The sequence below is a fragment of the Corylus avellana genome, chromosome 7 (assembly GCF_965113065.1).
Source record: "Corylus avellana chromosome 7, dhCorAvel1.hap1.2, whole genome shotgun sequence".
Classification (NCBI taxonomy): Eukaryota; Viridiplantae; Streptophyta; class Magnoliopsida; order Fagales; family Betulaceae; genus Corylus; species Corylus avellana.
In genome coordinates this window covers 6,065,949-6,093,606 of record NC_142496.1, presented here as the reverse complement: position 1 = coordinate 6,093,606, position 27,658 = coordinate 6,065,949, and the positions used below count along the sequence as shown (strand labels likewise).

Below are 27,658 nucleotides of genomic sequence, written 5' to 3'. Positions count from 1 at the left end.
TTGTTCCTCCACATTATTTGGGGGTTTGAAGTATTTTAGGAATTTCTACCGGATGTTTAGAGATCGGCGTACTTGTGTAGTGAATTCATGATGAGATTTTGGGAATTTTCCTTCAATAGTTAGATATATATGGGTGTTCAACATTTGTAGGGATTTATATGGGTTTTAAGTTACAACTGGATTTTTGATGATAAATTAAGCATGAAGTAAATTTAATTGAAAAAAAACTTCCTGAATTTTTTTTTTTTTTTTAAATTATGTTTTTTTTTTTAAAAAAAAATTATTAATTTTTTTTTAAATATTTTTTTAAACTTTAGTGACGTGTCAAAAAGTGGCACGTTAAAAAAATTATTGACGTGCACTTTTTGACACGTCAATAAATTATTGACGTGGTGAAACTGCCACGTCAAAAAAGAATTTTTGATGTGCCAATTTCTGACACGTCAGTAATTTTTGACATGTCAAAATTGGCACGTCAAAAGATTTAAATTTTTGACACCCGCCTTATTAACCTTTGACACACGTCAATACTAACACGTCAAAAAAGGTTTCTGACGTGTCAATATGCTTGACACGTCAAAAACTATTGGTCAACAAAAACTTTTTTTTTTTTTTTTGTAGTGTGGGCTGCCTCCGTCCACCCTCCTCAACTGGTTTTGCTCAGCCACGCGCCTACCCACCATGCTCCCCTGCTTCTCAGCTGCCCATCGGGGCAAAAATGGCTCCATCTCGTCCACTACGCGTCGGCCAGTGCGCTTCGCCTCTTTTGCCCCGGCTGTTGTAGCTGTTTTCTGGTGTTTTTATTGTGTTTTTTTGTTTTGTTTTGTTTTTTTTTTTTTTAATTAGGGTTTGACTTATCCTTAGATCTACTTTTATGAGCGATCTTTGAGGTGAAGGTTTTTATCCTGCCCTTTCGGTCAATGAGGATTAGTTTCGGTGTAAGGGTTTTACTCCTATGGCCGAGAAAATAAAAGTTGAGAATATGAGCTACCTATGTATTAGATTAAGTCTGCCTAGAACAGATCAATTCTATAACTGAAGTTTGGACATTGGTTAGCAAATGTTAAAGTCATAGATAAGACTTGATTGTAAGAATTTTATGTTTGTCTCTATGACATAGTAGCCTCATAGCTTTGGCTATGATTTATCAGAGCTTTATGCTCTATGATATAAGATCTTTATGTTCTTAAGCTTTCTTCAAGAAATAAATATGAAAGATTTCCCTGGGAAAAAAAAAAAAAAAAAGCGCTTACTCAATTAGAGTAGTAACACTTATTATTCTTGGCAGCAATATTTTATTGGTCTTACTCCCCACGCTTACATCTAATAAAATATAATCTTAAAATTGTTGGGCATAAATATTGTAAGAGAAGCGAATAAATGATTGCTTAAATCCACGTAACAAAGTTGTTATCCTTTAGACGATATTTGTCCCAACAAACTAGTGCGTTTGGTTACATGGAATTCGCCAGCAAAATATCTATTTTTTAATTGCATTATGCACATATGAATTAAGAATGAGTAATGCTAGGTACTATCTTTTTATCCTCCTAAAATCCTCCTAAAGTTGATGTGGCTTTTAAAATCACCATTAAATTTTAGATGAATCATACTTGAATTCTGATCCAATAGTGATTTTAAAAGTCACATTAGATTTAGGAGGATTTTAGGAGGATAAAAAGATGGTATCTAGCATTACTCTTAAGTTAAACCCGACCCTTAGAGATACTATCATTTTGTGAAGAGATTAGAAAATTGTTTCAAACGAACAGTTAATTAATTTTAACCATTTGATGGCAACGATCACTTAAGTTGGACCGTATGATTTCAAAGATCACATCCTTTACAAAAGATTAATCCTTTACTACTGGTCATCTAATTATCACCATTAAATCGTTCTTGTTACTAATGATTAACTAATCTTAACTACTAAACTGTACTTAATCTAATCTTACGATCCAATTCATTTCATTGCAAGATCATACTTATAAAGCCCAAAACATATACATAAATTTATTAATTATTTTTTGAATTTTTTTACAACACTGTTTAGCTGACTTTCTCAGATAGCCATGAGCCAGCAAGTGAAGTAGCATTTGATGATGATTGGCTGTTGGTGGAAGAGAGAGGCTACGTTGATATCATCTGCCATCACCCAATGGTTTCAATGCATGGTTTGGAAAGCTATCAAACCCGGCAATTGTACGGTCGATGTCAAAGCTAAAAGAGCGTGTGGAAGTAGTGAGAAAGCACTCTGTCTCTTCTGTGTCGAAATTATCCTTTCCCATTGGATTTTTTCAGCAATTCTCATAGCCTCTAACTCCATTGCCACTTCCTTCATAGAGGGCCTATCCTCCCCTCTTACACTTAAGCACCTTTTTGAAAGATTAGCGACCTCCTTTAATTCTTCAATATTACCCTCATTTACAATGTGATTTTCAAGAATTTGAAGTACGCGATCCTCTTTCACCGCAGAAACAAAGTACATTGCAAGTTTTTTGTCACGTCCCATACTATCAAGAAACGCTACCTTCTTACCAGTCAATAACTCTGCCAAAACAACACCATAACTATAAACATACCTTTTTTCTGTAAGTTGGCCAGTGTGCATGTATTCTGGGTCCAAGTACCCGAAAGTGCCTTGCACCAAAGTGGTTACTTGTGTTTGATCGAGAGAAATCAGCCTAGAAGCTCCAAAGTCAGCCACTTTTGCTGTGTAGTTATCATCTAAGAGTATATTTGTATTTTTCACATCTCTATGAAAAATTGGTATAGAAGTTTCAGAATGCAAGTATGCAAGGGCTATTGCAGTTTCTGCTGCTATCTTTAGACGCATTTTCCATGAAAGTGAGGATGAGCGACTTTTATCATGAATATGGTCAAAAAGAGTCCCGTTTGTGATGAATTCATAAACTAATAAGGGCACTTCTGTTTGAAGACAACAACATAATAGCTTAACCACATTTTTATGATTGATTTGGGTAAGCACAAACACCTCGTTTTTGAATTGTTTAATCTAGCTATAAAGACTTTGATAATCAGAAGTATTTTCAAATGTACTGCCTTACCTTAACACTAGTATAGGCTTTGTATTTATAATTAAATTTGTTACAATAGATAACAATTTACAGATTTGAGAATACATTTAAATTCTAAAAGATATGAAATACATTTGAATTCTGAAACATATAATTTAAATTCTAACTCCTTTTATAATCCTTATCTTGAGAAGGTTTATCTTGGAGACTCTTTTGAATTTGAACTTGGAGATTATCTTGAGACTTATCTTTATCCTTAACACGCCCCCTCAAGTTCAACGGTAAAGGAACAACGTTGAGCTTGAAACGAAGAGATGCAAACTGAGTAGATGATAGAGGCTTGGTAAATATAGCTACAAGCTGATCTTTAGTAGATAGAAATTTAATGGCAAGTGTCTTCTTGTTGACCATATCACGAACAAAATGAAAGTCTATCTCTATGTGTTTCATGCGTGCGTGATAGACTGGATTTGAGGAAAGATAAGTTGCTCCAATATTGTCACACCACAAAACCGGAGATTGAACTAAAGTTACACCAAGTTCATGCAATAATGATTTTAGCCATTGGATATTAGCAGCAGCGTTTGCAAGGGCTTTATATTCAGCTTCAGTGCTAGACCGAGCAACCCTTTTTTGCTTACGACAACTCCAAGAGATATGATTCAATTCGGGCCAAGAAAAATAGAGAAACCTCCTGTAGAACGGCGATCATCACGGGAGCCTGCCCAATCCGCATCAGAAAATGCTTGAATTAAATTTGAGGAGGAACGTCGAAACTCTAGACCAAATGTCATTGTCTGTTTGAGATAGCGCAGGAGACGCTTGGCAGCTTGCCAATGAGGCTCAAGAGGCTTGTGCATGTATTGTGACAACTTGTTGACAGTGAAGGCAATGTCCGGTCTCGTGATGCATAAATATTGGAGAGCTCTGATTGTGCTACGATAGAGAGTGGGGTCTTTAAAAATAGTCCCTTCAAAGGCCGAGAGACTTGTTGATGTAGCCATTAGTGAGGCAATCGGCTTTGCATCACCCATTTTTGTACGAGTTAGGAGGTCTAGGATATACCGCTGCTGAGATAGGTATGTAATTCCCGAATGATATGGAACCTCAATTCCTAGAAAAAAATTCAGACTTCCAAGGTCTTTGATAGAAAACTCAGAGTGTAATTTTGAGATCAAATCAGTTATGGCAGTAGTAATGGAGCACGTAATAATTATGTCATCTACATAAATGAGAACATACATTGTCATGGTAGTAGATTTATATATGAACAATGATGTATCAGATTTTGAACCATGAAAACCAAGAGCAATTAAATGAGTGCTTAACCTTGAAAACCAAGCTCGGGGCGCTTGTTTTAGCCCATAAAGAGCTTTTTGCAGCTTGCATAGATGCAGAGGAAATTGAGGATGAGTAAATCCAGGGGGTTGAGTCATATGAACTTCTTCAGATAATACCCTATGTAGGAATGCATTGTTTACGTCAATTTGACGAATAGCCCAGCCATTTGAAATTGCAATAGAAAGAACTATACGTACCATAGTGGGTTTAATTACAGGGTTGAAGGTTTCACCAAAGTCCACACTAGGTTGTTGATGAAAGCCCTTGGCAACAAGACGTGCTTTGTATCTTTCAACCGAACCATCAGCCCGTCGTTTGATGCGGAATACCCACTTACATCCTACAATATTTTGAGCCTCAGAAGGGGAAACTAATTTCCATGTTCGATTATGTAACAATGAATCAAATTCACAATTCATTGCTTTTCTCCATTCTGGATGCTTGATGGCAGAAGAGTAGCAAGTTGGTTCTACCAAATCCAAGTTAGCTTCGGTTAGGAGAACATGAGGGAGAGGATATTTTGTGGTACAATCGGTGGGTATTTTTGGTTTGATAATACCATGTTTGGCTCTTGTAGTCATGGAATGGGTGTTGGTAGGGATATTTTGGTTTGTAATGTGGCGACCTATAGATGTGGGAGTGGGGGAGACTAGGGGGTTCACGGGTTGAATGTAGTTTGGGTGAGCTACCGTTGTTGAGTGATTTTTAGGCGGGGTAGGGGCTGGATTTTCAACAGATGTGGAAGGAAATTGATGAGTTTGAGAGGGACTTGTCATAGATGTGTTTGTGGGAGGTGCTTGGGAAGCCATTGAGGGACCAGTTAATAAGGGTGTTGGTCTAGGCGCAAAGGTGGGTCTTTGTGTAGACGTAGATGGGTTGTTTGGCATGTGAGGAGTGACGTGGGTGAGGCTGGGTGCATGTGAAGTAGCTTGCAGGAGCATACTTGGTGCTGGTAGAGAACTCACGGGCTGGAGGAGAGAGATTTGAAAAGGAGCTGGACCCAAAATTGATGCATTAGATGAGGACAAAGAAGGCGATTTTTTAGCCTGGGAAAAAGGAAAGATTTCTTCTTGGAATATCACATCTCGTGAGAAGTAAACTCTACTGGTTGGAATATGCAAACATTTGTAACCTTTGTGTAAAAGACTATACCCAAGAAAGAGACACTGGACAGACCGAGGCTGCAACTTATTTGTGTTGTAGGGTCGTAAGTTTGGCCAACAGGCTGAACTGAAAACCTTAAAAAAATTGTAGTCAGGTTGAATTTTGAAAATAATTTCAAATGGATATTTTTTTTGTAAAGTGTTTGTTGGCATTCGATTTATAAGATAACATGCCGTGACAAAAGCATCTTCCCAAAAACGAAGGGGAACAGATGCATGAGAGAGAAGAGCTAATCCAGTTTCGACAATATGTCGATGTTTTCTTTCAATAGCCCCATTTTGTTGATGGGTATGAGGACAAGATAGTCTGTGAGTGATGCCATTTTGTTGAAAATATTTATGGAGAGAGCGGTATTCGCCTCCCCAATCAGATTGGACACACTTGATTTTTCTGTTAAAAGATCGTTCAACGTAAGATTGAAATTTAACAAAAATAGCAAAGACATCACTTTTGCGCATAATTGGAAAAAGCCAGGAATAGCGACTAAAATCATCCATAAATAAAACATAATATCTGAAACCAGATTTTGAACTTTGGGAGAAGGACCCCAAACATCTGTGTACATTAATTCTAAAGGAAATTTACTACGATGTAGAGACTTGGAGAAAGGGAGTTGATGACTCTTGGATCCAAGGCAAGCAGCACAAGACGTGGAGTCCTTTTGATTTTGTAGAAACGGAAGCTTGAATGAAGATAAGACATGACAAACGACACTAAAAGCCGGATGACCCAAACGGGAATGCCAACTTGACACAGACGCACATTCACCCACCAAAGCAGTTGGATCACGCACTTTATTGACGTATAAAAAAGGAGGAATGATATAGAGCCCGTGATTACTCCGCCCATGCAGAAGAGTGTTCCCCGTAGCTTGGTCCTTCACAAAAAATTTATATGGGTGAAATTCAAAATAAGTTTTTGTAGCTTTAGTAAATTGATGCACAGGAGGGACAAGGAGAACATTATTTAATTGAAATTTAAGAGAAGGGGTAGAAATTTGGGCAGTCCCAATATACTTGATAGAAAGCCCAGTACCATTACCAACACGGATTTGGCCAGAACCACCATATTCTTCGGCCTTCAAGTTGAGATTGGAAAGATCCGAAGTGATGTGATGCAAGGCCCCAAAGTCTGGGTACCAATTGTGATCCACAAGGGAGGGAGGTGCAACAACATAGGCGTGAGCATTTGATGTATGCTCTTGTTGAAAAGAGTCATCAAATCGGTGGTGACATGTGAGAGCTCCATGACCAGCTTTTAGACATACTTGACAAAAAAGTCGGGACTAAGAATGAGAGGATCGTCCACCACGCCCCCTACCACGCTGATTTCCAAATTGGTAAGGTGGATGATTTTGCTAGGAGTATCTCCCACCACGGCGATAATTAAAATTGGATGGAGAATGGTGGCCTCCACGTGCACGGGTTGGCCTATTTTTAGTCACAAAGTTTTCATCTGCAAGGGCAGCAAGGGGATGCCCATATAGATCATCAATCGTCATAGGAGTCACACGGGTGGTAGCAGATGTGACAAAGGAGTCATAGTCAGACCCAAGGCCGGTAAGGAGAAATGCAGTGAGCTCAAAATCATTGAGTGGTTGATCAACGGCAGCAAGAGTATCCACGAGGCCTGTGAATTTCTAAAAATAGTTTGAGACGGAGGAATCACCCTTCTTGAGGGTAGCAAGTTGGAGATGAACTTGCATAGGGTGAGCCTGAGAGTGAGAGGTGAACAGGCTTTCAAGAGTGAACCAGAGATCATGGGAAGTGGTACACTTGAGCACATAAGTGAGGATGGACTCCATTAAGGAGGATGTAAGAGCACCCAGGATGAGTTGGTCCTGCTGGTTCCATGTCGCATACGCTAAATTGTGTTTCTTTTCGACGGTTTCAACTCCATCAGTGGTGGAGGACACGACTTCAATGATTTGGGGTGGAGGTTTGATAGTGCCATCAACAAAGCCATAGACAGAGTGGCCTTTGAGAATGGGCACAATAGTAGCCTTCCACAAACGATAATTGTTTTTTTTTGAAAGCTTGTGAGTAACAGAAGTGTGGATAGTGGTGGCGGCAGTGGTGATGGTAGCATTTGGGGTGGGAACCACAATGGAAGATGATGCATCAGTCATTGCGGTTGAGAGGAGTGAGAAAAAAAATTTTGAATGGGTAGTGAGATGGGAAAAGAAAAAAAATGAAAATGGGTGGCCGGAAAGAAAAACTGACGTGAGTCAAAAAAATAGCTCTGATACCATAAAGACTTTGATAATCAGAAGTATTTTCAAATGTACTGCCTTACCTTAACACTGGTATAGGCTTTGTATTTATAATTAAAGTTGTTACAATAGATAACAATTTACAGATTTGAGAATACATTTGAATTCTAAAAGATATGAAATACATTTGAATTCTGAAACATATAATTTAAATTCTAACTCCTTTTATAATCCTTATCTTGAGAAGCTTTATCTTGGAGACTCTTTTGAATTTGATTTTGGAGATTATCTTGGGACTTATCTTTATCCTTAACAGGCTATGATCACAAATTCTGGACTTCTTGATAGCAACCACTTTGTTACATGATAATACTCTTCTATAAACAGTTCCATTACCTCCTTGGCCAAGAACCCTACTCTCGTCGTAGCTATTAGTGGCTCGTTTAAGCTCTTCTCCACTGAATATTTTTGCAGTGTCTACAGTCCTGTTGCGATTCGAGAGTTGTTGTTGTAACATTAAGCCACCATTTTGTTGGAAGAATTTCTCCTTGAGCGTCATGAACTTTCTCCATTTAAGTCCCCAATTTATCCAAGAACCTCCCACAAGCGAACTTAAGAGGCTTATGCTAATACCTACACAAGCTCAAAAAAAGCATTTCCTCTGTCTTAATTCGTTACCAATTTATATGACATAATAAAAAAAAATTAAAAAAAAAGTCACATAAAATACAAAAGTGAACATGTTTCGAATTGACTTTCTTTCCTTTGTTAATTAATCCAAATTGCTAGAGCCCAAAAATGTCAAGGAAATTCAGAAGGGCAAAAGAAGGGGTGAATCTCAAATATTATAATACAATCCTTATGTACTCACCCATTGCAATAACCCATCTTTTAGAAGAGTTGACTTTATGGCAATCATCTTCTTTGTACCGATTGCTACAATAACACTTGAAACTTCCCGGAGTGTTGAAACAATATTTTTTTTCATCGCCGCAGGGGCTTGAATTTTCGCACTCATTAATATCTGAAAACACAGCCCAATAAGCTCCGTCTAAAGTAAAAAATAAAGAGAACTCAACTCCTTTAACTTTTACCGCTTTTTCAATAATCTGTTAAAATTAAAAAAATACTTAATTTAATATATCAAACTTTAAAAAGATTGGAATGAGATTCTTCCTATTAGGTTTTAGGGTTAAATGAGACGGAAAATAGGTGAAATGACATTTATACCATTATAAAAAAATTTCTTATAAATGAGCATTTTGGAAATTTCTAAGGCCTTCGTTAGAATTTAACAAAAAATCTTAAGGGCGGGATATCATTGATTTTAAAGTTGGATACAATAAATTGAAAGTTTTTAAAATTTAAGAAATAATTACGAAAATGAATAAAAGTTCAAGGAGATTAAGAGCATGTTTGCGATTGTGTTTGAGAAATAGAGCTTTTAAGTAAAAAAAACATGCATTTTTAAGCTTTTACCAAAAATACATTCTGACCATTTTTGGACCATTCAAAGTGCTTTCAATTTCTTTTTACCAAACGGATACTCTTTTTTTTTTTTTTAAACGGACTTTTTAAGTATTAAATATACTTTTAAGCCGCTTAAACACACACTCAAACAGCCCCAATTAAATATTTTCCCAAAAAAAAAAAAAAAAAAAAAAAAGAGAGAAAGAGAAAAAGATGTATGTTGTTACCATGGCAACCATCACCATCGAGCTTGTATGGGTTCCCTTCATAACCTGAGGAGCAATTGCAAGCATACCCGGGACGGTTGGTGGAATTGTAACAATAGCTATGTTCTGACTTACATGCATAGGTTGTCAAATTTTTCTGAGCATCTAGGCATGTCTCATTCCCGACAGAAAAATCAAGCACCACAGGAACACTCTCTGTCCTGTAAATTTCTAAGATCCAAGGAGGAAAAGTTGAATGCTTTTTCTTCCACTACAAAACCGAAGCTACATGGGTTGAAGTTGTCGACTGCGTTGTGATGGTTGATGCTCCCAGTAACGACAGTAAAACTAGTCATTTGCTTTGGGATAGAAGTCTGGCAACAGCCAATGCCACTGCAAGATCCGTTAACAACACTGTCAATGCTCTGACAGAGTGACAAGCATCCAATGGTGTAATTCTGTTGTGACAAATGCAAATCCAAGATCACCAAAGAAGTAGAAAAGTACAGAATAGAAAAATTAACACAACCACACAAGATACCAAAATTTAAGTAGTTCGGCTTAACAAGCCTACATCTACTGGCGGAGACGATCCAGGAGAAATTCACTAACAAAATAGTGGAGTACAAAGAGTAGTACAAACAAAATCACTCAAACCCAAAAGCCTCAATACACCTCAATCTCACTCAAAAGAGAATTAGATACAAAAGAGAAAAATATTCTCTAAAATTCTCTAAGCTTTTCAGCATTCCAAAAGTGAGATAAAATTGAAGCAAAATGGTGTATTTCTTCTTCTCTCTACAAAACAAATCTCTCTCTCTCGGCAAGATTTTCTTCTTCTTCTTCTTTTTTTTATTTTTTTTATTTTTTATTCTTCTAAAGCTGCTGCCTCTCCTCTTCCTTGATGACCGAATGGCTTCTATAATAAAACAATAAGGCATTTTCTCAAAGCTTCTAGAAGAAGCTCAATGAATGGAGAAGCAAAATGGACATGTCACTACAAAAAACAGGTAAGTTTCTGACGTGGCAAACAGTGGCTGTTTTTTGCCACGTCAGTAAATTCTGACGTGTGAAACAGACACGTCAGGAAAATTATTTTCTAACGTGTGAACCGTAACCTGTCAGGAAATACTGACGTGTTAAAAATTGACACGTCAGTAAAATTTAGCCAAATATAATTTTTAAACAATTTATTTAATTAAAATTAAAATGTATTAATTTCTGACTTGGCAAACCAACACGTCAGAAATTGCTGACGTGTTGGTTTGACACATCAGAAATTTTTGACGTGTCTTTTTGATGCGTTAGAAATTTCTGACGTGTCAAACTTTGACGCGTCAGAAATTGCTGACGTGTCAAACCGACACGTCAGAAATTTCTTTCATTATTATAATTATATTATGATTAATTATTATTATTATTATTATTGCTTTATTTTGTGTTGCATGTTTTATTTTTTTTTTTTTTATTTATTTTTTTTTTTATACAATGTTTATTTAATATTTACATACTTCAATATGCCTAATAATGTTACTTAATTTTATTATTTTAAGTAGATTCCAAATTAATGAACGAGCTAAATTATAGGATAATGTTATATATATATATATCCTTAATTTAGGTTTGACGTACACGTACGTACATGTCATTTTTATAGCTTTGATTTGGAAAATTTGTTTTACAAAACCAATCATTCCAAAACATATTTTATATATATATAAACATGTCGATTTACTATTTTTGTACGTATAAAATGACATTTTAAATTAATTTGTATGCTATTGCAACTTGATGGATGAAAACACAACATCTTTTGTAAATACTATACATTAAGTTACAAACCCTTTTTTTTTTCTTCTTTGATTTTATAAAAATACTTAGAATGCATGTTAGAACTTTTGCTATAAGTTAATTACAATATATATTACACTTACATTAATTAAATACTACTTAATTAGAATATTATATTTATAGGATATAAGTATAACCTACTTTTATATATATATATATATATAATATACAATATAACTTATATATTATACAAAGCTTATATTATATAACTTATAATATATATATAATATATAATATAATATATATATATATATATATATATGTGTGTGTGTGTGTGCTGACGTGCCAGGCTGGCACGTCAGGAATTTCTAACGTGCCAAGCTTGGCACGTCAGGCGTGGCCTTGGGAAGGCCAGCACCCATCAGCCACGCACGCCCCAATGGTTTGATCTTTTTCCCTTTTTTTTTTTTTTTTTTCTTTTCCCTCTATCTGCTACGCCTCTCCCGCCTAGCTCCCTTCCTTCTTCCGTCCCCTGGTTTTTTCTTCTCTACCAAACTCCTCCGGCGCCCACGTACAGCTAGCTCCCTCTCCCGCGCGCTCTCTCTCTCTCTCAGCTCTCTCTCCCGGCCAGCTCTATCTCTTAGCTAGCTAGCAAGTTCTCTAGCTCTCTCCGGCCAGCTCACTCCTCATCTCCGGCGTGCTCCATCACTTCGCCGTTGCCGTCTCCGGCGGTTCGCCTGGCGAAACTCCTCCGTGATCAGTTGTCCGGCCGCTCTCCTATATATATATATATATATATATATATATATATATATATATATATATATATATATATTGTGTTCTTTAATCAAATTTATGTAGTAAAATATCATGAATCCGTATGATGTTTGGTTAATACATTGGATTGATTGAGTATGTATTAATTGATGAAGGTGTTTGTTTTTTTATTTATATATATATATATTATTTACTTATTGTACGTTGGTTGTATATGCACATGCATGCATGCAAGTTAGATGATGTTTCTCATGGTAGGTAGGTTTTTGTTTCATAATAAAATAGTTTTTTAAATGTGGCTTCTTGTTTTATTTTTTTTTATTTTTTGTTTGATTAGCTGAAAAATGTTGGCTTATTAATTAGTAAATAATTTATACAACATTATTTCAATTTTAATCATTTGACCTTCTAATTAAGTACGTGTAGTACGTGGTGATAAGTATAGAGATTTAATTTCAGACTTTGTTTAATTAATACTTAAATTGAATGAGTCTTAATATTGAGACGTAAATTAAATCTCTTATTAATTTGTAAGTTATACATTCTCATGGTAGCGAGGATTCAATTCGAATTCCATGGATTTAATTGGAAAAAAAATTGGCAAAAGTGCAAACATTGTGAAACTTAGAGAGACTCCAAATGAATACACACTTTGGTACTATCCCCTTAATTTTTATAACAAATTCATATCCATGAATATTGGATATGAATATTAATTAAATAACTAACCTGGCCTAGTTATTTAATTATTTTAGGGTCCTCGATCATATATAACAAATGCATATATATATATATATATACTCGCATGAATATGCATTATATTTGGACATAAAAAATTTAAACCTATATGATAATAGGTTTATATTTTTAACGTGGTTGAAATATTTAGGTTTATATATATGCATGTGCTTGAAATGAGGTATATATTTTTTAAGTCTTCTATAATGATTCGTAATTTATGTACGTAGCGAAAAATGGACAAGAGTTGGATGACAAAGTCTAGGGGTTCGAGGGAATACAGAGACGGGTGTAGACTGTTCGTGGAGTTTGCAGTTAGTAACTGTAGAACCCCTGATGGAAAAATCAATTGTCTTTGCAAGATTTGTCAAAATTACCGGCGGCACTCGCTAGATGTCGTTTTCGACCACTTGATAGGGGAAAAAGGAATGATGCCAGAATATACATTATGGTACTATCACGGTGAGAAGCATGTACAGGGTCCTGATACAGGATCTAATTCGAATCGCCCCGCCTCATCAGATGTGGGTGCAACCGCAAATCAGGGTGGAGACATGCACGCAATGTTGCGTGACTTATTCGGCATACACGAAGTGGTTAGGAAAGACAATTATGAGCCTCAAGTCGTGGTGCAAGGGGGTGAAGAAATTGAAAACGAAGAAGCCGCTGAAGGTGATGCAGTAAAGTATTACGACCTTATGAAAAAGGCGGAGAAACCACTTCATAACGGAACAAAACATACCAAACTAAGTGCGACTGTACACTTGTACAACCTGAAGTGCGTTGGTGGACTTAGTAACGCGAGCTTCTAGGCCTTCCTAGAGTTCATCAACCAGTTGCTGCCTGAGAGTGATGAAAAGCTGCTAGGTAATACATATGAGGCAAAAACGTTTTTACGAGATATGGGACTTGGGTATGAGAAGATACCGGCGTGTCATAATGACTGTATGTTATTCTAGAAGGGCACAAAGGAGTTGGATTCATGTACCGTATGTGGAAAATCTAAATGGATGGATGCAATCAATTTAAATGAGGATGGTCAACCTATATCGTCGGGCAAGAAACGTCCGGTCAAGGTGTTACGGTGGTTTCCACTTGTACCACGACTACATAGATTGTTTATGTCAGAGCATACTGCACGCTTTATGAGGTGGCAAGCAGAAGGCCGCACAAAGGACGGCGTATTGAGGCATCCGGCTGATGGCGAAGCATGGAAGTCATTCGAGAATTTGCATCCGGAGTTTTCAGCAGACAGCAGGAATGTAAGGCTCGGACTAACCTCGGATGGATTTAATTCATTTGGAAACATGAGCACATCTCACAGCCCTTGGCCTGTACTGCTTATGCCCTATAACATGCCTCCTTGGATGTGCATGAAACAGACATCTTTTATACTATCATTGATTATTCCAGGCCCAAGTTCACCTGGAATGGATATAGATGTCTACCTTCAACCCTTAATTGAGGAGTTACAAGAACTATGGAACGTAGGGGTGCGCACATACGACGTCTCAAAGAAAAATAATTTTGTCCTACGAGCGCAGTTGATGTGGACAATTAATGACTTTCCAGCATATGCAGATTTGTCTGGATGGTCTACTAGGGGTGAGAAGGCATGTCCGTGCTGTATGAACTCGACAAGGTCGAAGTGGTTAAAACATGGTCATAAATAGTGTTATATGGGGCACAGGCGATACTTGCCCATGGATCATCCATGGAGGAGGAACAAAAGAACATTTGACGGCAACGTAGAATTAGAGTGTGCCCCTGATGTGCCAAGTGGAGTCGAAATCATGAGCCAATTAGAAGGGATAGTGTTTAGGGATGAGAATGCTGGTCAGGCAAGGGAGGCTGCGAAAGAAAAAGGAAAGAAGTAGAAGACAAATACTTCTAATGTAGTGTGGAAGAAGAAAAGTATTTTCTTTAGGTTGCCGTATTGGAAAGATAATTTATTACGGCACAACCTTGATGTTATGCACATAGAGAAAAACGTGATGGACAACATACTTGGTACAATACTGGACATTCCAGGGAAAACTAAGGACAACTTCGCCGCCCGCTTAGATTTGTAAGAAATGGGTTTAAGACGTACACTGCATCCCTACCCTGGCGAGAATGGTAAGACCTATATGCAGCAAGCTACCCACACGATGTCCAAGGATGATAAGACACATTTTCTAAAAGTATTACGAAATGTAAGGGTGCCTGATGGATATGCCTCGAACATTTCCCGTTGTATACGACTTAAGGACTGTACGATATCGGGGTTAAAGAGTCATGACAGTCACGTACTGATGCAGCAACTTCTACTTATTGCATTGCGTGAATCACTTCCAAGCAACGTGGTTAGACCTCTTGTTGAGATGTCTGCATTCTTCAGGGGACTATGTTCAACAACATTGACATAAGAGGATATTGACCGACTACAGTGTGACGTGTGTATCACGTTGTGCAAGATGGAACAGGTTTTCCCCCCCAGCTTTTTCACAAGCATGGTTCATGTGGTTGTGCATCTTATCGGTGAATGTCGACTCGGTGGACCAGTACAGTATAGGTGGATGTATCCGGCAGAGAGGTAAAATTTGTTTACGGATATTTCAGATTTTATGGTTTAACTCTAATACAAGACAAGTACTAACTGCACTGATTGATTGTATTCGTTCATATTTAGGAGCCTTGGAGTTTTCAAATCTAATGTGCATAACAAAGTGGCTCCTGAGGGCTGCATTGCGGAGGGCTACATAGCTACTGAGTTGGTGACATTCTGTTCGAGATATTTAGATAATACACTAACATTTCACAATAGGATACAAAGAAATCTGGATGGTTCAAAGGGACATGGAACACGAGTTCGGCTCGACCGAATCACAATGACACAGATACACCGGTATATTATGTTCAATTCGGACGACTTCCTTCAATTGCAGACGTAAGTCGAGGTCCTTCTTCGCCATATTGTATGTTGAATGAATTTGTAACATTTCCTGTATCAAATTATAATTACTAACATTTCGAATTGTAGAATGCACATGGATATACTTATGGGGCGAAGAACAGAGGATCAGTTAGAAACCCAACATTATGAGCTGTTCTGTGACTAGTACCGTGACTACGTAAGAATGACGTGATGTTAACAAAAGCAATTGTCGGATTATATTTGCATGCATAATGTTTTCCAAATCAACTGAAACACTTTTTAACCAAGTGTTAACATTGTATTGTAAATATTCGCAGGTCGATCGATTGGATGATCGATCTAGGAAGGAACTTGGTGAGAAATTGGTAATGCATTGTAGAGGGCCGCGTGAGTCAGCAGTCAGATACAATAGATATGTGGTTAATGGCAAGTTGTTTCGCACTATTGTATCTGATGCCGGAAAGAGGACTTAGAACAGCGGGGTGTGTGTGCCGACTGTTGATGGCAAAACGTACTACGGGAAGTTAACGGAAGTACTTGAGATTGAGTACTACGACAGGACTACGTACGTTATCTTCAGGTGTGATTGGGCAGACACAACGAGGGACAATGGGTACAAGGTAGATGAGTATGGCATGATACAAGTGAACTTCAAAAACCTTGTTCACACGGGAGAATTGGTTACTAATGAGCCGTATGTGCTAACTTCACAAGTTGATTAGGTATTTTACGTAGAAGATGGTAGATACCCGGATTGGGTTTGCGCCGTAAGGACCAAACCAAGAAATATATACGACGTTGGTCAGAGTGAAGGGCATCAAGAATCATGTGCCAATTATCACGAGTGTGAGCCGCTCATATTGACCAGAAATTGTGATGACGATCTGCAGGATCATATCCAATACGTCAGACCCGACTTAGATCCAATTGAAGCGTATGTGATTGAATAAAAGCTGAATATATATATAAAGTGTTAGATTGGTAGTTGTTCACTATATGCATACATATATCTTATTGGGTAAAATCTGGTATATATCTTATTTCATACGTGTGAGTCATGCATACATAACGTAGTGAATATTTCATACATTGTATACGTGACTAATTGAATTTGTGGTATTTTTCGCAGGTTACTATGAGTCATAGGGGGGAGAGAAGAGCACGCAGGGGCTCCTCTATAGTGCGACAGCCTATGGAGCTTGGGTCGCCGTCAGCTCACCTTGATGATAGCGAGCAACAAGACGTTGCTCAGCTTCTGGGCATGCAGGACGGATATCGACCGGTACTTCCAGGCGATATGGAAGGGGAGATCCCTCTCCATAATCCATACGGTCGGGCAGGCATGGCGCAGATGGGGTATCTGCCAGAGAGCCAGCTTGGACAGAGTACCCAGGGACATGCAGAGCAACTACACAGCCAGCATAGCGCAGGTATGGCCGAAAGTTTTATTCGAAAGATTGCAAGTTTTTTGGAAATTTTTAACTATATTGGTGCGATATCAATGATATTATTTAACTACAACTACAACTTTATATAATTCTAAATATTGTAAAAAACATAGCAGGTCCCGACGACAGTGAGACATCGGCCGAGGAAGATTGTATTGGTGCGACACAGGACACGGCTGACCCGCAGCCAACCGACCCTGCTCCCGACGACCCGTTACGCCATCGGCAGGTCCGCACCATAAGTAAGTGGATATGTTCGAATGTCGTGTATATATGTCTTAATTTTGTTGTAATTAATATTGAATTCGACATAACTTATAATATCGGTAATTTTTTAATCTGTTAGGTACCGATTCAGATGGGAACGAAGTTATTGAGGTGTTTACCATCTGTGACTCGCACAGGTTGCCGGGAGTTCCCGCCGGCAAGCTGATCATAATGGAGTACAATGCAGCATGCCAGCCCGTCGGCTTTAGCTTCATAAGGTTTAAACGGATGGCTGGAGATATCATAAGGAGCTCCAATTATGTCCGAATACCGGACAATTGGACGAAGGTACCGCAGCGTACCAAAGAGGATATTTGGGACGCCTTGATGGTATGTGTTGCATATTATGTAAAACACTCATAATGTATATATGTATATATACGCTCTAAGTTGCACACATATATTTTAGGTTTTTTTAATTTAATAATTTTCAACATGTGCAGGCATACTTTTTCGTCCCGCCCGAATTCAATTTGGAAGCCATAAAGAATGAAGCATTCAAGGATATAGGATCAAAGCTGCGGACTTGGAGGTACGAGCTTAAACGACGTTGTGCAATTACGGAGGAAGATACTCCGGATACTGTACAGGCAAGAGTGGGGGAACGAACACTTGACGAGTACAATGCTGAAGACGTGGAGATCTTATTGGAGAGATGGTGTACTCGTCAGAATAAGGTAGGTCATGAGTCAAACTCTTCATTTTGTGTAGTGTCATTATATGGTTTTATTAACATGTACGGGTGTCATGTAAAACGAAATTACCTATTTATTGTGTAGTGTCAAGAATAAAGAGTACTAAAACCAAATTTCTTTACATTATTAACATATCAATATGGTAACTATGTAGGACTATGCGGTAAAAATGAAGGCCTTGCGCGCATTAAATGATACGCCCCATTGCACCGGATCGAAGAGCTATGCCAGAGTGACACATGAGGAGGTAAGTGTGTAATTTACCATGTAAACAACAAATCATTTGATATATTTAAAAATAACTGTATGTCATATTTTTTCGGTAGGCCATACGTCTGGGCAAGTATCCTACTCGTGCAGAGAGTTACATCCACACGTACACGAAGGCGGACAATACATATCCGAATCAGATAGTGGAAGAGAGATGTGTATGCTACAATTTAATTCTTTGTTTATATATTTGATAAATTATTTGCAATTAACATTTGTACGACTCACTGACCCAATAATTAATGTAACATACAGAAAAGGATGAAGGAGCTGATACCCACCGACCCTGCAGTGTCTGCTAGCATCACAGAGGGAACGGTCAAGTGGGCGCCCAATGACGCGTATGCACAGGCGCTTGGAAACAAGCCTGAGTACGCCGGTAGGGTTCAGCAGGCTGGATCGAATATTTTGCTCGTGCGGGGCTCCATACGCTCATACTATACACCATCACAAGCACGGTCACAAAACACCAGCCACTCCATGATATCACAAGAAATGCTTGACAGAGCTCTTGAGGTGGAGAGGGAGAAGCACAAGGAAGAGATAGATGCATTGGTGGCTGCGAACAATGCACGTCAGGCAACGTTTGACGCCCGATTGCGCCAGATCGAGGCAATGATGCGGTTCAGCTCTGCACCAGAGGGAGCTTCCCCACACATTGAGGTGGTGCCATCGTCGATTGACGACGAAGCAGGTACTGACATTTTTTAATGGTGAAATGTGTTTTTAGAACTTTACCTATATATATGTGAACTTTTAAAATCTGTATATATGTCAACTTATAAATTTAGAGTATGGATATATATGTTGTATTCATTCTCTAAGTTAATGATGTAAAATGGATATATATGTTGTATTCATTCTCTAAGTTAATGATGTAAATCCTGTTGAATTTGGTTTATATATTATGGTTGGTTTGATGGTGGATGTGGGTACGTACGAGCTTTGCATTTGAACTGTTTTATTGGTATTATGAGATCAATGTACAACTATGGTCCTTGTAGAATATTAACAATCTAGTGTGAGAGTATGAAACGTTCAAGTCTTAACTAGATGAATATGATAATTTTATGGAAATAATATAATATGATTTGAATATATGTAAAGGTCCTATATGTTAATATCCTCAGCAAATTATATATGTTAATATATATCTCACATAATTACCATGGCAAAAATGAAGCGCATCTGCTCATGTCTGTTCATGTATTTAACGTCAACATTGATTGCTCTGTGGAATAAATTTTTGTTTCTTTTTTATATGCATTTTTTGCTAATTAACTTCATCATCGTTTTACCTTTTTTGTTATATCATTTGTTTAGGGTTTTAGGGTTTTATATCATTTACTTTGTTAGACTCAACAACTAAGTTGGGTGAATATTTTGACATTTTTCATTTTAATTCACATAGTGAATATTGTTTGGTGATTGTTTGTTTTTATCGTTTGCAGGTGATGGAGCTCATGGAGAGTATGGTCAATAATCAGCATTTTTCCGTCTGGTTCGCCATTCATACTTGTATAAAAGTTACTTTGTTGATGTAATTATATTTATGATATCTGTTTTGATGATAACAGAGATAGTTTTTTGGTAATTGTGGTTGGTTAATTAGTGGCACTTGGTATATATGTTATTTTGTATGTGTTAAGACCTATTAGGATATGACTTAATTATGTTATTTGTATACATTGATGGAAAAATAGCTAGAATTATTTGCAATGATTGATGGATAAATTGTTTATTAGGTAAATTGTAATCCAAAATTCGGGTATAGTCCCGAAAACTCTAAAAATAAAAAAACAGGGGGGGTGGAAAAAAAAATAGAAAAACTGGCCAAAATTTCTGACGTGTCAAACGTGACACGTCAGAAAATATTCTGATTGACACGTCAGAATATTTCCTGACGTGTCACGTTTTGACACGTCAGAAAAATTCTGACGCTTCAAATTTAACACGTCAGAATTTTTTCTGACGTGTCATAATTCAACAGGCCAGAACCTTCTGACCTGTCAAAATTAAAACGTCAGAAAATAATTTCTGATGTGTCAAGTTTCAACACGTCAGAAATTTCTGACGTGTTGAAACTTGACACATCAGAAATTTTTCATTTCTGACTCTTATAATGTTCACGCGCGAAACACGTCAAAAAGGCCCCGTCAGGAACGTTTTCTGACGTGTCAAACTACCTGACACGTCAGAAAATGTGCGTCAGAAAAAATACTTTTTTTTGTAGTGTGTGAGAGAGAAAGCACAAGTCAACAATATGGGATGCCATACTGCTGTGGGGCCCACGGTAAGGTTGATGAATAAATTCAAGTCACATAATCTGACAAATCTCCACCTTGACTTGAATTTCATCAAGTCTTCAACACAAATCTCCTCAAGACGTCTCCTCCAACACCCCTAAGGGTAATTACAAACTACAAACACCAATCAAGCCCAAGCAATGCTTGAACTTGAGGATCGGAAGTGGCTTAGTCAACATGTCTACTAGATTTTCCGCCGTAGCAATTTTCTTCACTATGATATCACCTTGTGTCACGACCTCCTGAAGAAAATGATATCTGACATCAATGTGTTTGGTTCTCTCATGATACATTTGATTTTTGGTCAAATGTATTGCGCTCTGCCTATCACAAAATACAACAGTCTCATCCTGTTGCAAACTCAGATCACTAATCAAACCTCTGAGCCAAATTGCTTCTTTCACTGCCTCTGCTGCTGCCATATACTCTGCCTCCGTAGTGGACAAAGTAACCGTCGACTCTAAAGTTGCTTTCCAACTAATGGCACACCCCGAGAGAGTGAAAACAAAACCTGTCAGAGATCTTCTTTTATCCAAATCACCAGCATAATCTGAATCAACATAACCAGTGACACTGGAACTGATACCACTGCCTTTATCATAGACCAAACCAACATCTGTAATGCCCCGTAAATAATGGAGTATCCATTTCACTGCTTGCCAGTGAACCTTGCCCGGATTCGCCATGTAGTGACTAACAACACTAATTGCCTGTGAAATATCTGGACGAGTGCACACCATAGCATACATGATGCTTCCAACTGCACTGGAGTAAGGAACACGCGACATGAACTGCTCCTCCTCCTCACTCTGTAGCGCTGACGCTGCTGAAAGTCTGAAATGAGCTGGAAGTGGAGTACTCACTGGTTTAGAATTATGCATACCAAAGTGTTCAAGTACTTTCTCAATGTACTTTTTTGTGACAAGTACAACTTTCCCGCTTTTCTATCCCTGTGAATCTCCATACCAAGGATTTTCTTCGCAACACCCAAATCCTTCATTTCAAACTCATCACTCAACATAGATTTCAATCTCTTAATCTCCAACATGCTTTTAGCAGCAATAAGCATGTCATCCACATAGAGTAACAAATAAATAAAAGAACCATCAAACAATTGCCTGTAATACACACAGCTGTCATAGCTACTTCTTGTGTAACCATGTCCGATCATAAAGTTGTCAAAGCGCTTGTACCACTGTCTTGGAGATTGTTTTAAACCATACAAATACCTCCTCAACTGACAAACATGATCTTCTTTACCTTCAGCAATGAACCCTTCTGGCTGATGCATGTAAATTGTTTCCTCAAGCTCACCATGCATAAATGCAGTTTTCACATCAAGTTGCTCAAGTTCCAAATCATTTGGAGCAACCATGGCAAGCAAAACATGAATAGAACTATGTCTCACAATAGGAGAGAAAACTTCATTGAAGTCCATACCTTCTCTCTGACTATAGCCATTTGTTACCAAACGTGCCTTGTGATGAGTGTCAAATATTGTATATTTGGGCTCCTTAACTTATGTTTGTTAAGCTCTTAGCTGTGTTAATTTCTGATGTTTTTGGTTAGTTTTGGTGTTTTAGTGATTTGCAGGTTGTTAAGAGAGAAATGTGGCTTTAAGGTGATATTCGCAACTCATTTCATTAATTCTGGGGCTTAAGACACTTCATGGAGCATTGGCAGCAAATCGGGATCGAGCGATGATTCGCACTCGACGAGTCCCACTAAAAAGGCTATATCTAGAGTTGTATAGCTCGGATTGAGGCGATCTTGGTGTCATTGGAAAGCTAACTCAAATATCTACAAATTCATATTTCACAAGAGTAGGTTAATTCTCGATGGAAGTGTGCTCGAGCACACGTTTAGTCCGATCGAGCGCACTCGCGCCCTGTACAGCAGGAAACTTGTTGCACGAGTGCGATCGAGCACACCTACAGTGCGATCGAGCGCACTCGGCCAACCTGGCAACACCAAAACCCTAAAATTAGCTTATAAATATCTTTCTTTTCCATTGTAAACATACGGAGACGCGCTGGGGGCGCCGATCTTGGTCGTTTTTCGTGTTTTCTGGGTTTTTGTAGCTTGGAACTCGAATTCTTTTGTAAGTTTTTAATTTTAATGAAGTAATTTAGTTTCTTTATGATTTCTTTTGTCATGAGAGACTAATTCTTCAACTAAGGTTGAAGATGAAGCCTCGTCATTGATAAACATACATGTTCTTGTCGTTTTATACATACAATTAGACTATTTTATGAAAGTGTTGTTCAAAAGGCAATTCAACAGTTTGATTAAGTTTAATTGATTAAATGTTAGTTTTCTACTCATGCTTAATTTAATATTCGTTGTGTTTCGTCTGGGGGTACATCTAATGATTGGATTGAGACTAATATCCATTGTGATCTACGGATACAGTGGATAATTTGATCTCAATTAGATATTCGTTGTGATTCTTTTAACGGATGGATTCATCGAATGATTTAATTTGCATGTTTACAACTTTTGAACAATGTATTTGGATTGACTATTATATGCATAAAATGCAAGACATGTTGTTTGATTTGACGAGGGGCATTCGGAAACCTTAGTAATTTGCCATTACTTATTTTTAAATTGTTTGGTTTAGTTTATGATTTTGCACGACACAATTACAAAAATCGGAACTAGGTTAAAATAGGATTAGTTTAGATAAGAATTAGTTTTCACGACACGACTCCCTGTGGATTCGACCTCGCACTTGCACACACACTTTACTGCACACGACTCGTGCGCTTGCGAGTACAATTAAATTTGTACACCACCTTGAACCTTGCAACCAACAGTTTTAGCGCCTTTAGGCAATTTCACCAATTCCCATGTTTGGTTCTTATGAAGAGAACCAATCTCCTCATTCATGGCAACAACCCATTGAGCAGACTCACTACTTGTGACAGCTTCTGAGTAAGTGAAAGGCTCCAACACTGTAGTGTCCTCTGCCACAGTAAGTGCATATGCTACCAAATCTGTATAGCCATATCTCTGAGGTGGCCTAATCTGCCTCCTCTGAATACTGGTATCTTGCTTTTCTTATGGATCATCATCATCAGAACTGGAATCATGAACATCTGTAACAAGCTGATCTTGAGTGTTATCTCGCACCCTCTGTGAAGCTTCCACCTGAAGCTCCACCTCCTTGCTAGAACCCTGCTCTTTTCCTGCAGAAACAATAGACTCCTTTCTCGAGTGAAGCATGGGAGATTCATCAAATACAACATCTCTACTGACTATAAACTTAGGTGATTTAGGATCAGAACACCACAATCTATATCCCTTCACCCCATCCGCATAGCCTAGAAATATACATTTCTTTGACCTAGGCTCAAGCTTACCATCATTCACATGACAATAAGCAGGACAACCAAAAGTTTTTAAAAATGAATAATCAGCAGGAGTACCAAACCATACCTTATAAGGAGTTTTACAATCAATGGCTGTTGATGGAGAATGGTTGACCAAATAGCAAGCAGTATTGACTGCCTCAGCCCAAAAATCTCTAGACAACCCGGCATTTGAAAGTAAGCAACGCGCTCTCTCCAAGAGAGTCCTGTTCATCCGCTCAGTGACCCCATTTTGCTGTGGAGTATAACTAACTGTGCGATGTTTAGCGATGCCTTCATCCTTGCAAAATTTATTAAATTCACCACCACAAAATTCCATGCCGTTGTCTGTTCTGAGTCGCCTGATTTTCTTCCCAGTCTGATTCTCAATTAATGTCTTCCATTGCTTGAAAGTGACAAACACATCACTTTTCTTCTTCAAAAAAATGCACCCAGACTTTTCTTGAATAATCATCAATAAATGTAACAAAGTATCGAGCACCACCCTTTGATGGAACCTGAGAGGGACCCTATAGATCTGAATGGATATAATCCAATGTACCATTTGTTCTGTGGATGCCTGTACTGAACTTGACTCTGCACTATTTCCCGAACACACAATGCTCACAAAAGTCAAGAGATCCTGTTTTCTAGTCACAAAGCAAACCCTGTTTGCTTAGGATTGTCATACCCCTCTCACTCATATGACCCAACCGCATATGCCATAACCGGGTAGTGTCTGAATCTGGATCATCTGAAGAAGACACAGCAGTTGAACCTGTTACCGTACTACCTTGAAGAAAGTAGAGGCCATCAACCTTGTTACCTTTCATTATAACCAATGAGCCTTTGCTAACCCGAATGACTCCACCTTCACCAGAATACTTGTATCCAAGGGAGTCCAAAGTGCCCAATGAAATGAGATTTTTCTTCAAATCTGGTATACGTCGAACATTCGTCAAAGTCCTTATAATCCCATCATGCATCCTAATTCTGATTGTACCAATACCAACAATCTTGCAGGCGACATTATTTCCCATCAAGACTGAACCACCATTGACTGAATCATAGGTAGTAAACCAATCCCTTTTAGGAGACATATGAAATGTACAAGCAATATCAAGGACCCACTTGTCATTAGAACAATCATTAGAAACGGTAACTGCAAGGACAAGGTCTGAACCCTTAGAATTTCCTTCCACAACACCAGCCACAGAAGATGAACTTTGCTTGTCACCTTCCTCTTTATTTTTCAACTTCGGATACTCCGATTTATAATGCCCATACCTTTTACAGTAGTAACACTTTACTTTCTTCTTTGACCTGGACTGCGATCGACCTCTTGATTTACCTTTACCCGAATCCCTCTCACTAGATCGACCTCTAAAATTAGAAGAATTTTCTGAACAACCCTTAACAAATAAACCATCTGCCTGATTATCACTACCTTTACTATTCAATCTTGTCCTCAACTCCATAGAATTCAAAGCAGATTTAATATCAGCTAAGGAGATAGTATCTCTACCGTACTACATTGAATTAACAAAATTATCAAAGGCATCCGGTAGTGAACATAACAAAATCATGGCTTGATCCTCATCATCTACTTTAATATCAATATTTTTCAGATCCAAAATAATTCTATTAAAGTCATCAAGATGATCACAAAGAGCCATACCTTCTTTCATCTTGAGGGTATATAACCGTTGCTTCAAATACAATCGGTTAGTGAGGGATTTCTTCATATACAAGCTCTCCAGCTTCTTCCAAAGTCTAGCGGCTATTTCTTCATCGGCAACTTCTCTTAAAACTCCATCTGAAAGAGACAACAAAATTGCACTGTGGGCTTTTTCTTCAAGTTCCTTCATTTCCTCCGTTGATGATGTTGATGGCACCTCGCCATCCAAAATCTTCGCCAAGCCTTGTTGTCGTAACAAAGCTCGCATCTTGATGCGTCAAAGGCTGAAACTATTCTGACCATCAAACTTCTCTACTTCAAATTTTGCAGTAGCCATCCCGCAAAATAAATTCCCGAACTCTGATACCAGTTTGTTGTGGCAAATGCAAATCCAAGATCACCAAAGAAGTAGAAAAGTACAGAATAGAAAAATTAACACAACCACACAAGACACTAAGATTTAAGTGGTTCACCTTAACAAGCCTACATCCACTGGAGGAGACGATCCAGGACAAATTCACTAACAAATGAGTGGAGTATAAAGAATAGTACAAACAAAACCACTCAAACCCAAAAGCCCAATACACCCCAATCTCACTCAAAAGAGAATTAGATACAAAAGAGAAAAATATTCTCTAAAATTCTCTAAGCTTTTCAGCATTCCAAAAGTGAGATAAAATTGAAGCAAAATGGTGTATTTCTTCTTCTCTCTACAAAACAAATCTCTCTCTCTCTCTCTCGGCAAGCTTTTCTTCTTCTTTTTTTTTTTTTTTTTTTTTTTTTTTTTTCTAAAGCTGTTGCCTCTCCTCTTCCTTGATGACCGAATGGCTTCCATAATAAACAATAAGGCATTTTTCTCAAAGCTTCTAGAAGAAGCTCAATGAATGGAGAAGCAAAATGGACGTGTGAGAGAGAAAGCACAAGTCAACAATATGGGATGCCATAGTGCTGTGGGGCCCACAGTAAGGTTGATGAATAAATTCAAGTCACATAATCTGACAAATTCCTACGTGTCTCTTTAGACTCAATAGTCCCAAAAGTATCACAGCCGACTGCGGTTAACTTATTCTTCGTATCTGAAAGGGGAAAATTGAACACTATGTGCTCCGGATCCTTGATGCAATCACGGGCTATGGGGGTTGAGACTTGCAGCTCATGACTATCCAATGATATGTTTAGGACCTTTAGATTGCTGGGGCTCAAAAATGGTGTCGAGTTGGTACAAGTGATGAGAAAAGAAGGATCAAGGCAACAGTCCTCGCTTGTTCCAAATGGGTAGGGGATTTGAAGCGATCCACATGTTCTGATGCACATTGAATTGGCTTCTGATGTTGATGTTGCTAAAATAATAGCCCCAAGTAGCAGTTGTTGTTGCAAAAGTCTTCCAAGCAAACCCATCACTTGACTCTTCTGTGGCCTAGCATTTTGTTAAACTTTAGTCTATTATTTTAGAGTTGGAAAAGATCATATTATACCCATATTCTATTGTATACAAAACCCCCTAGGCCCTAGCTAAGTTAGTTTTGTTCAACAATCCATTATATATATATATATTTTTTTTTGGTGCAAAGCATACACAATCTAGTTTAAAAATTTACAATGTCGGTATCTCATGTTTCACCCATTTAATCATACATGGCATGGTCATGGTTCTCGAATAACCTACAGCCATGCTTTTTCTTTTTTTTTTTCTTAAAGGGACAGTCTGAGCTTTTAACCAAAAAGGGGCTGAATATGAGATACCTACATTGTAAATTTTTTAATTTTAACGTTATGATTGCAAAACTACTTATGCTTCGAGGCTAAAAGTGAAGTTTCCTTTTTTTTTTTGAGAAGCATGGCCGATGAAAAACATCTCTAGCAGATTTTCATAGTTCAATTATTTAGCAAATGAGAACACAATTAAAGAATGTATTGAAGATATAATTAAAACATGAGTTGCAGATTCTTACCTTTCTTGGCCTGCAGTGTTCAATATGTGACCCAT

At 37.9% G+C, this 27,658-nt stretch overlaps 1 protein-coding gene and 1 pseudogene across 1 annotated transcript; one reads left to right on the top strand and one right to left on the bottom strand.

Annotated features, from left to right (window-relative positions):
- Positions 1-2,141: 2,141 nt before the first annotated feature.
- On the bottom strand, positions 2,142-27,069 carry LOC148584380 (putative wall-associated receptor kinase-like 16; annotated as a pseudogene).
- On the top strand, positions 13,169-19,817 carry LOC132178930 (uncharacterized). The gene is made up of 5 exons (XM_088518108.1): positions 13,169-13,537; positions 18,282-18,311; positions 18,391-18,492; positions 18,590-19,028; positions 19,786-19,817. The coding sequence occupies exons 1-5, from the start codon at positions 13,169-13,171 to the stop codon at positions 19,815-19,817; spliced, it is 972 nt and encodes a 323-aa protein (XP_088374234.1).
- Positions 27,070-27,658: the final 589 nt, after the last annotated feature.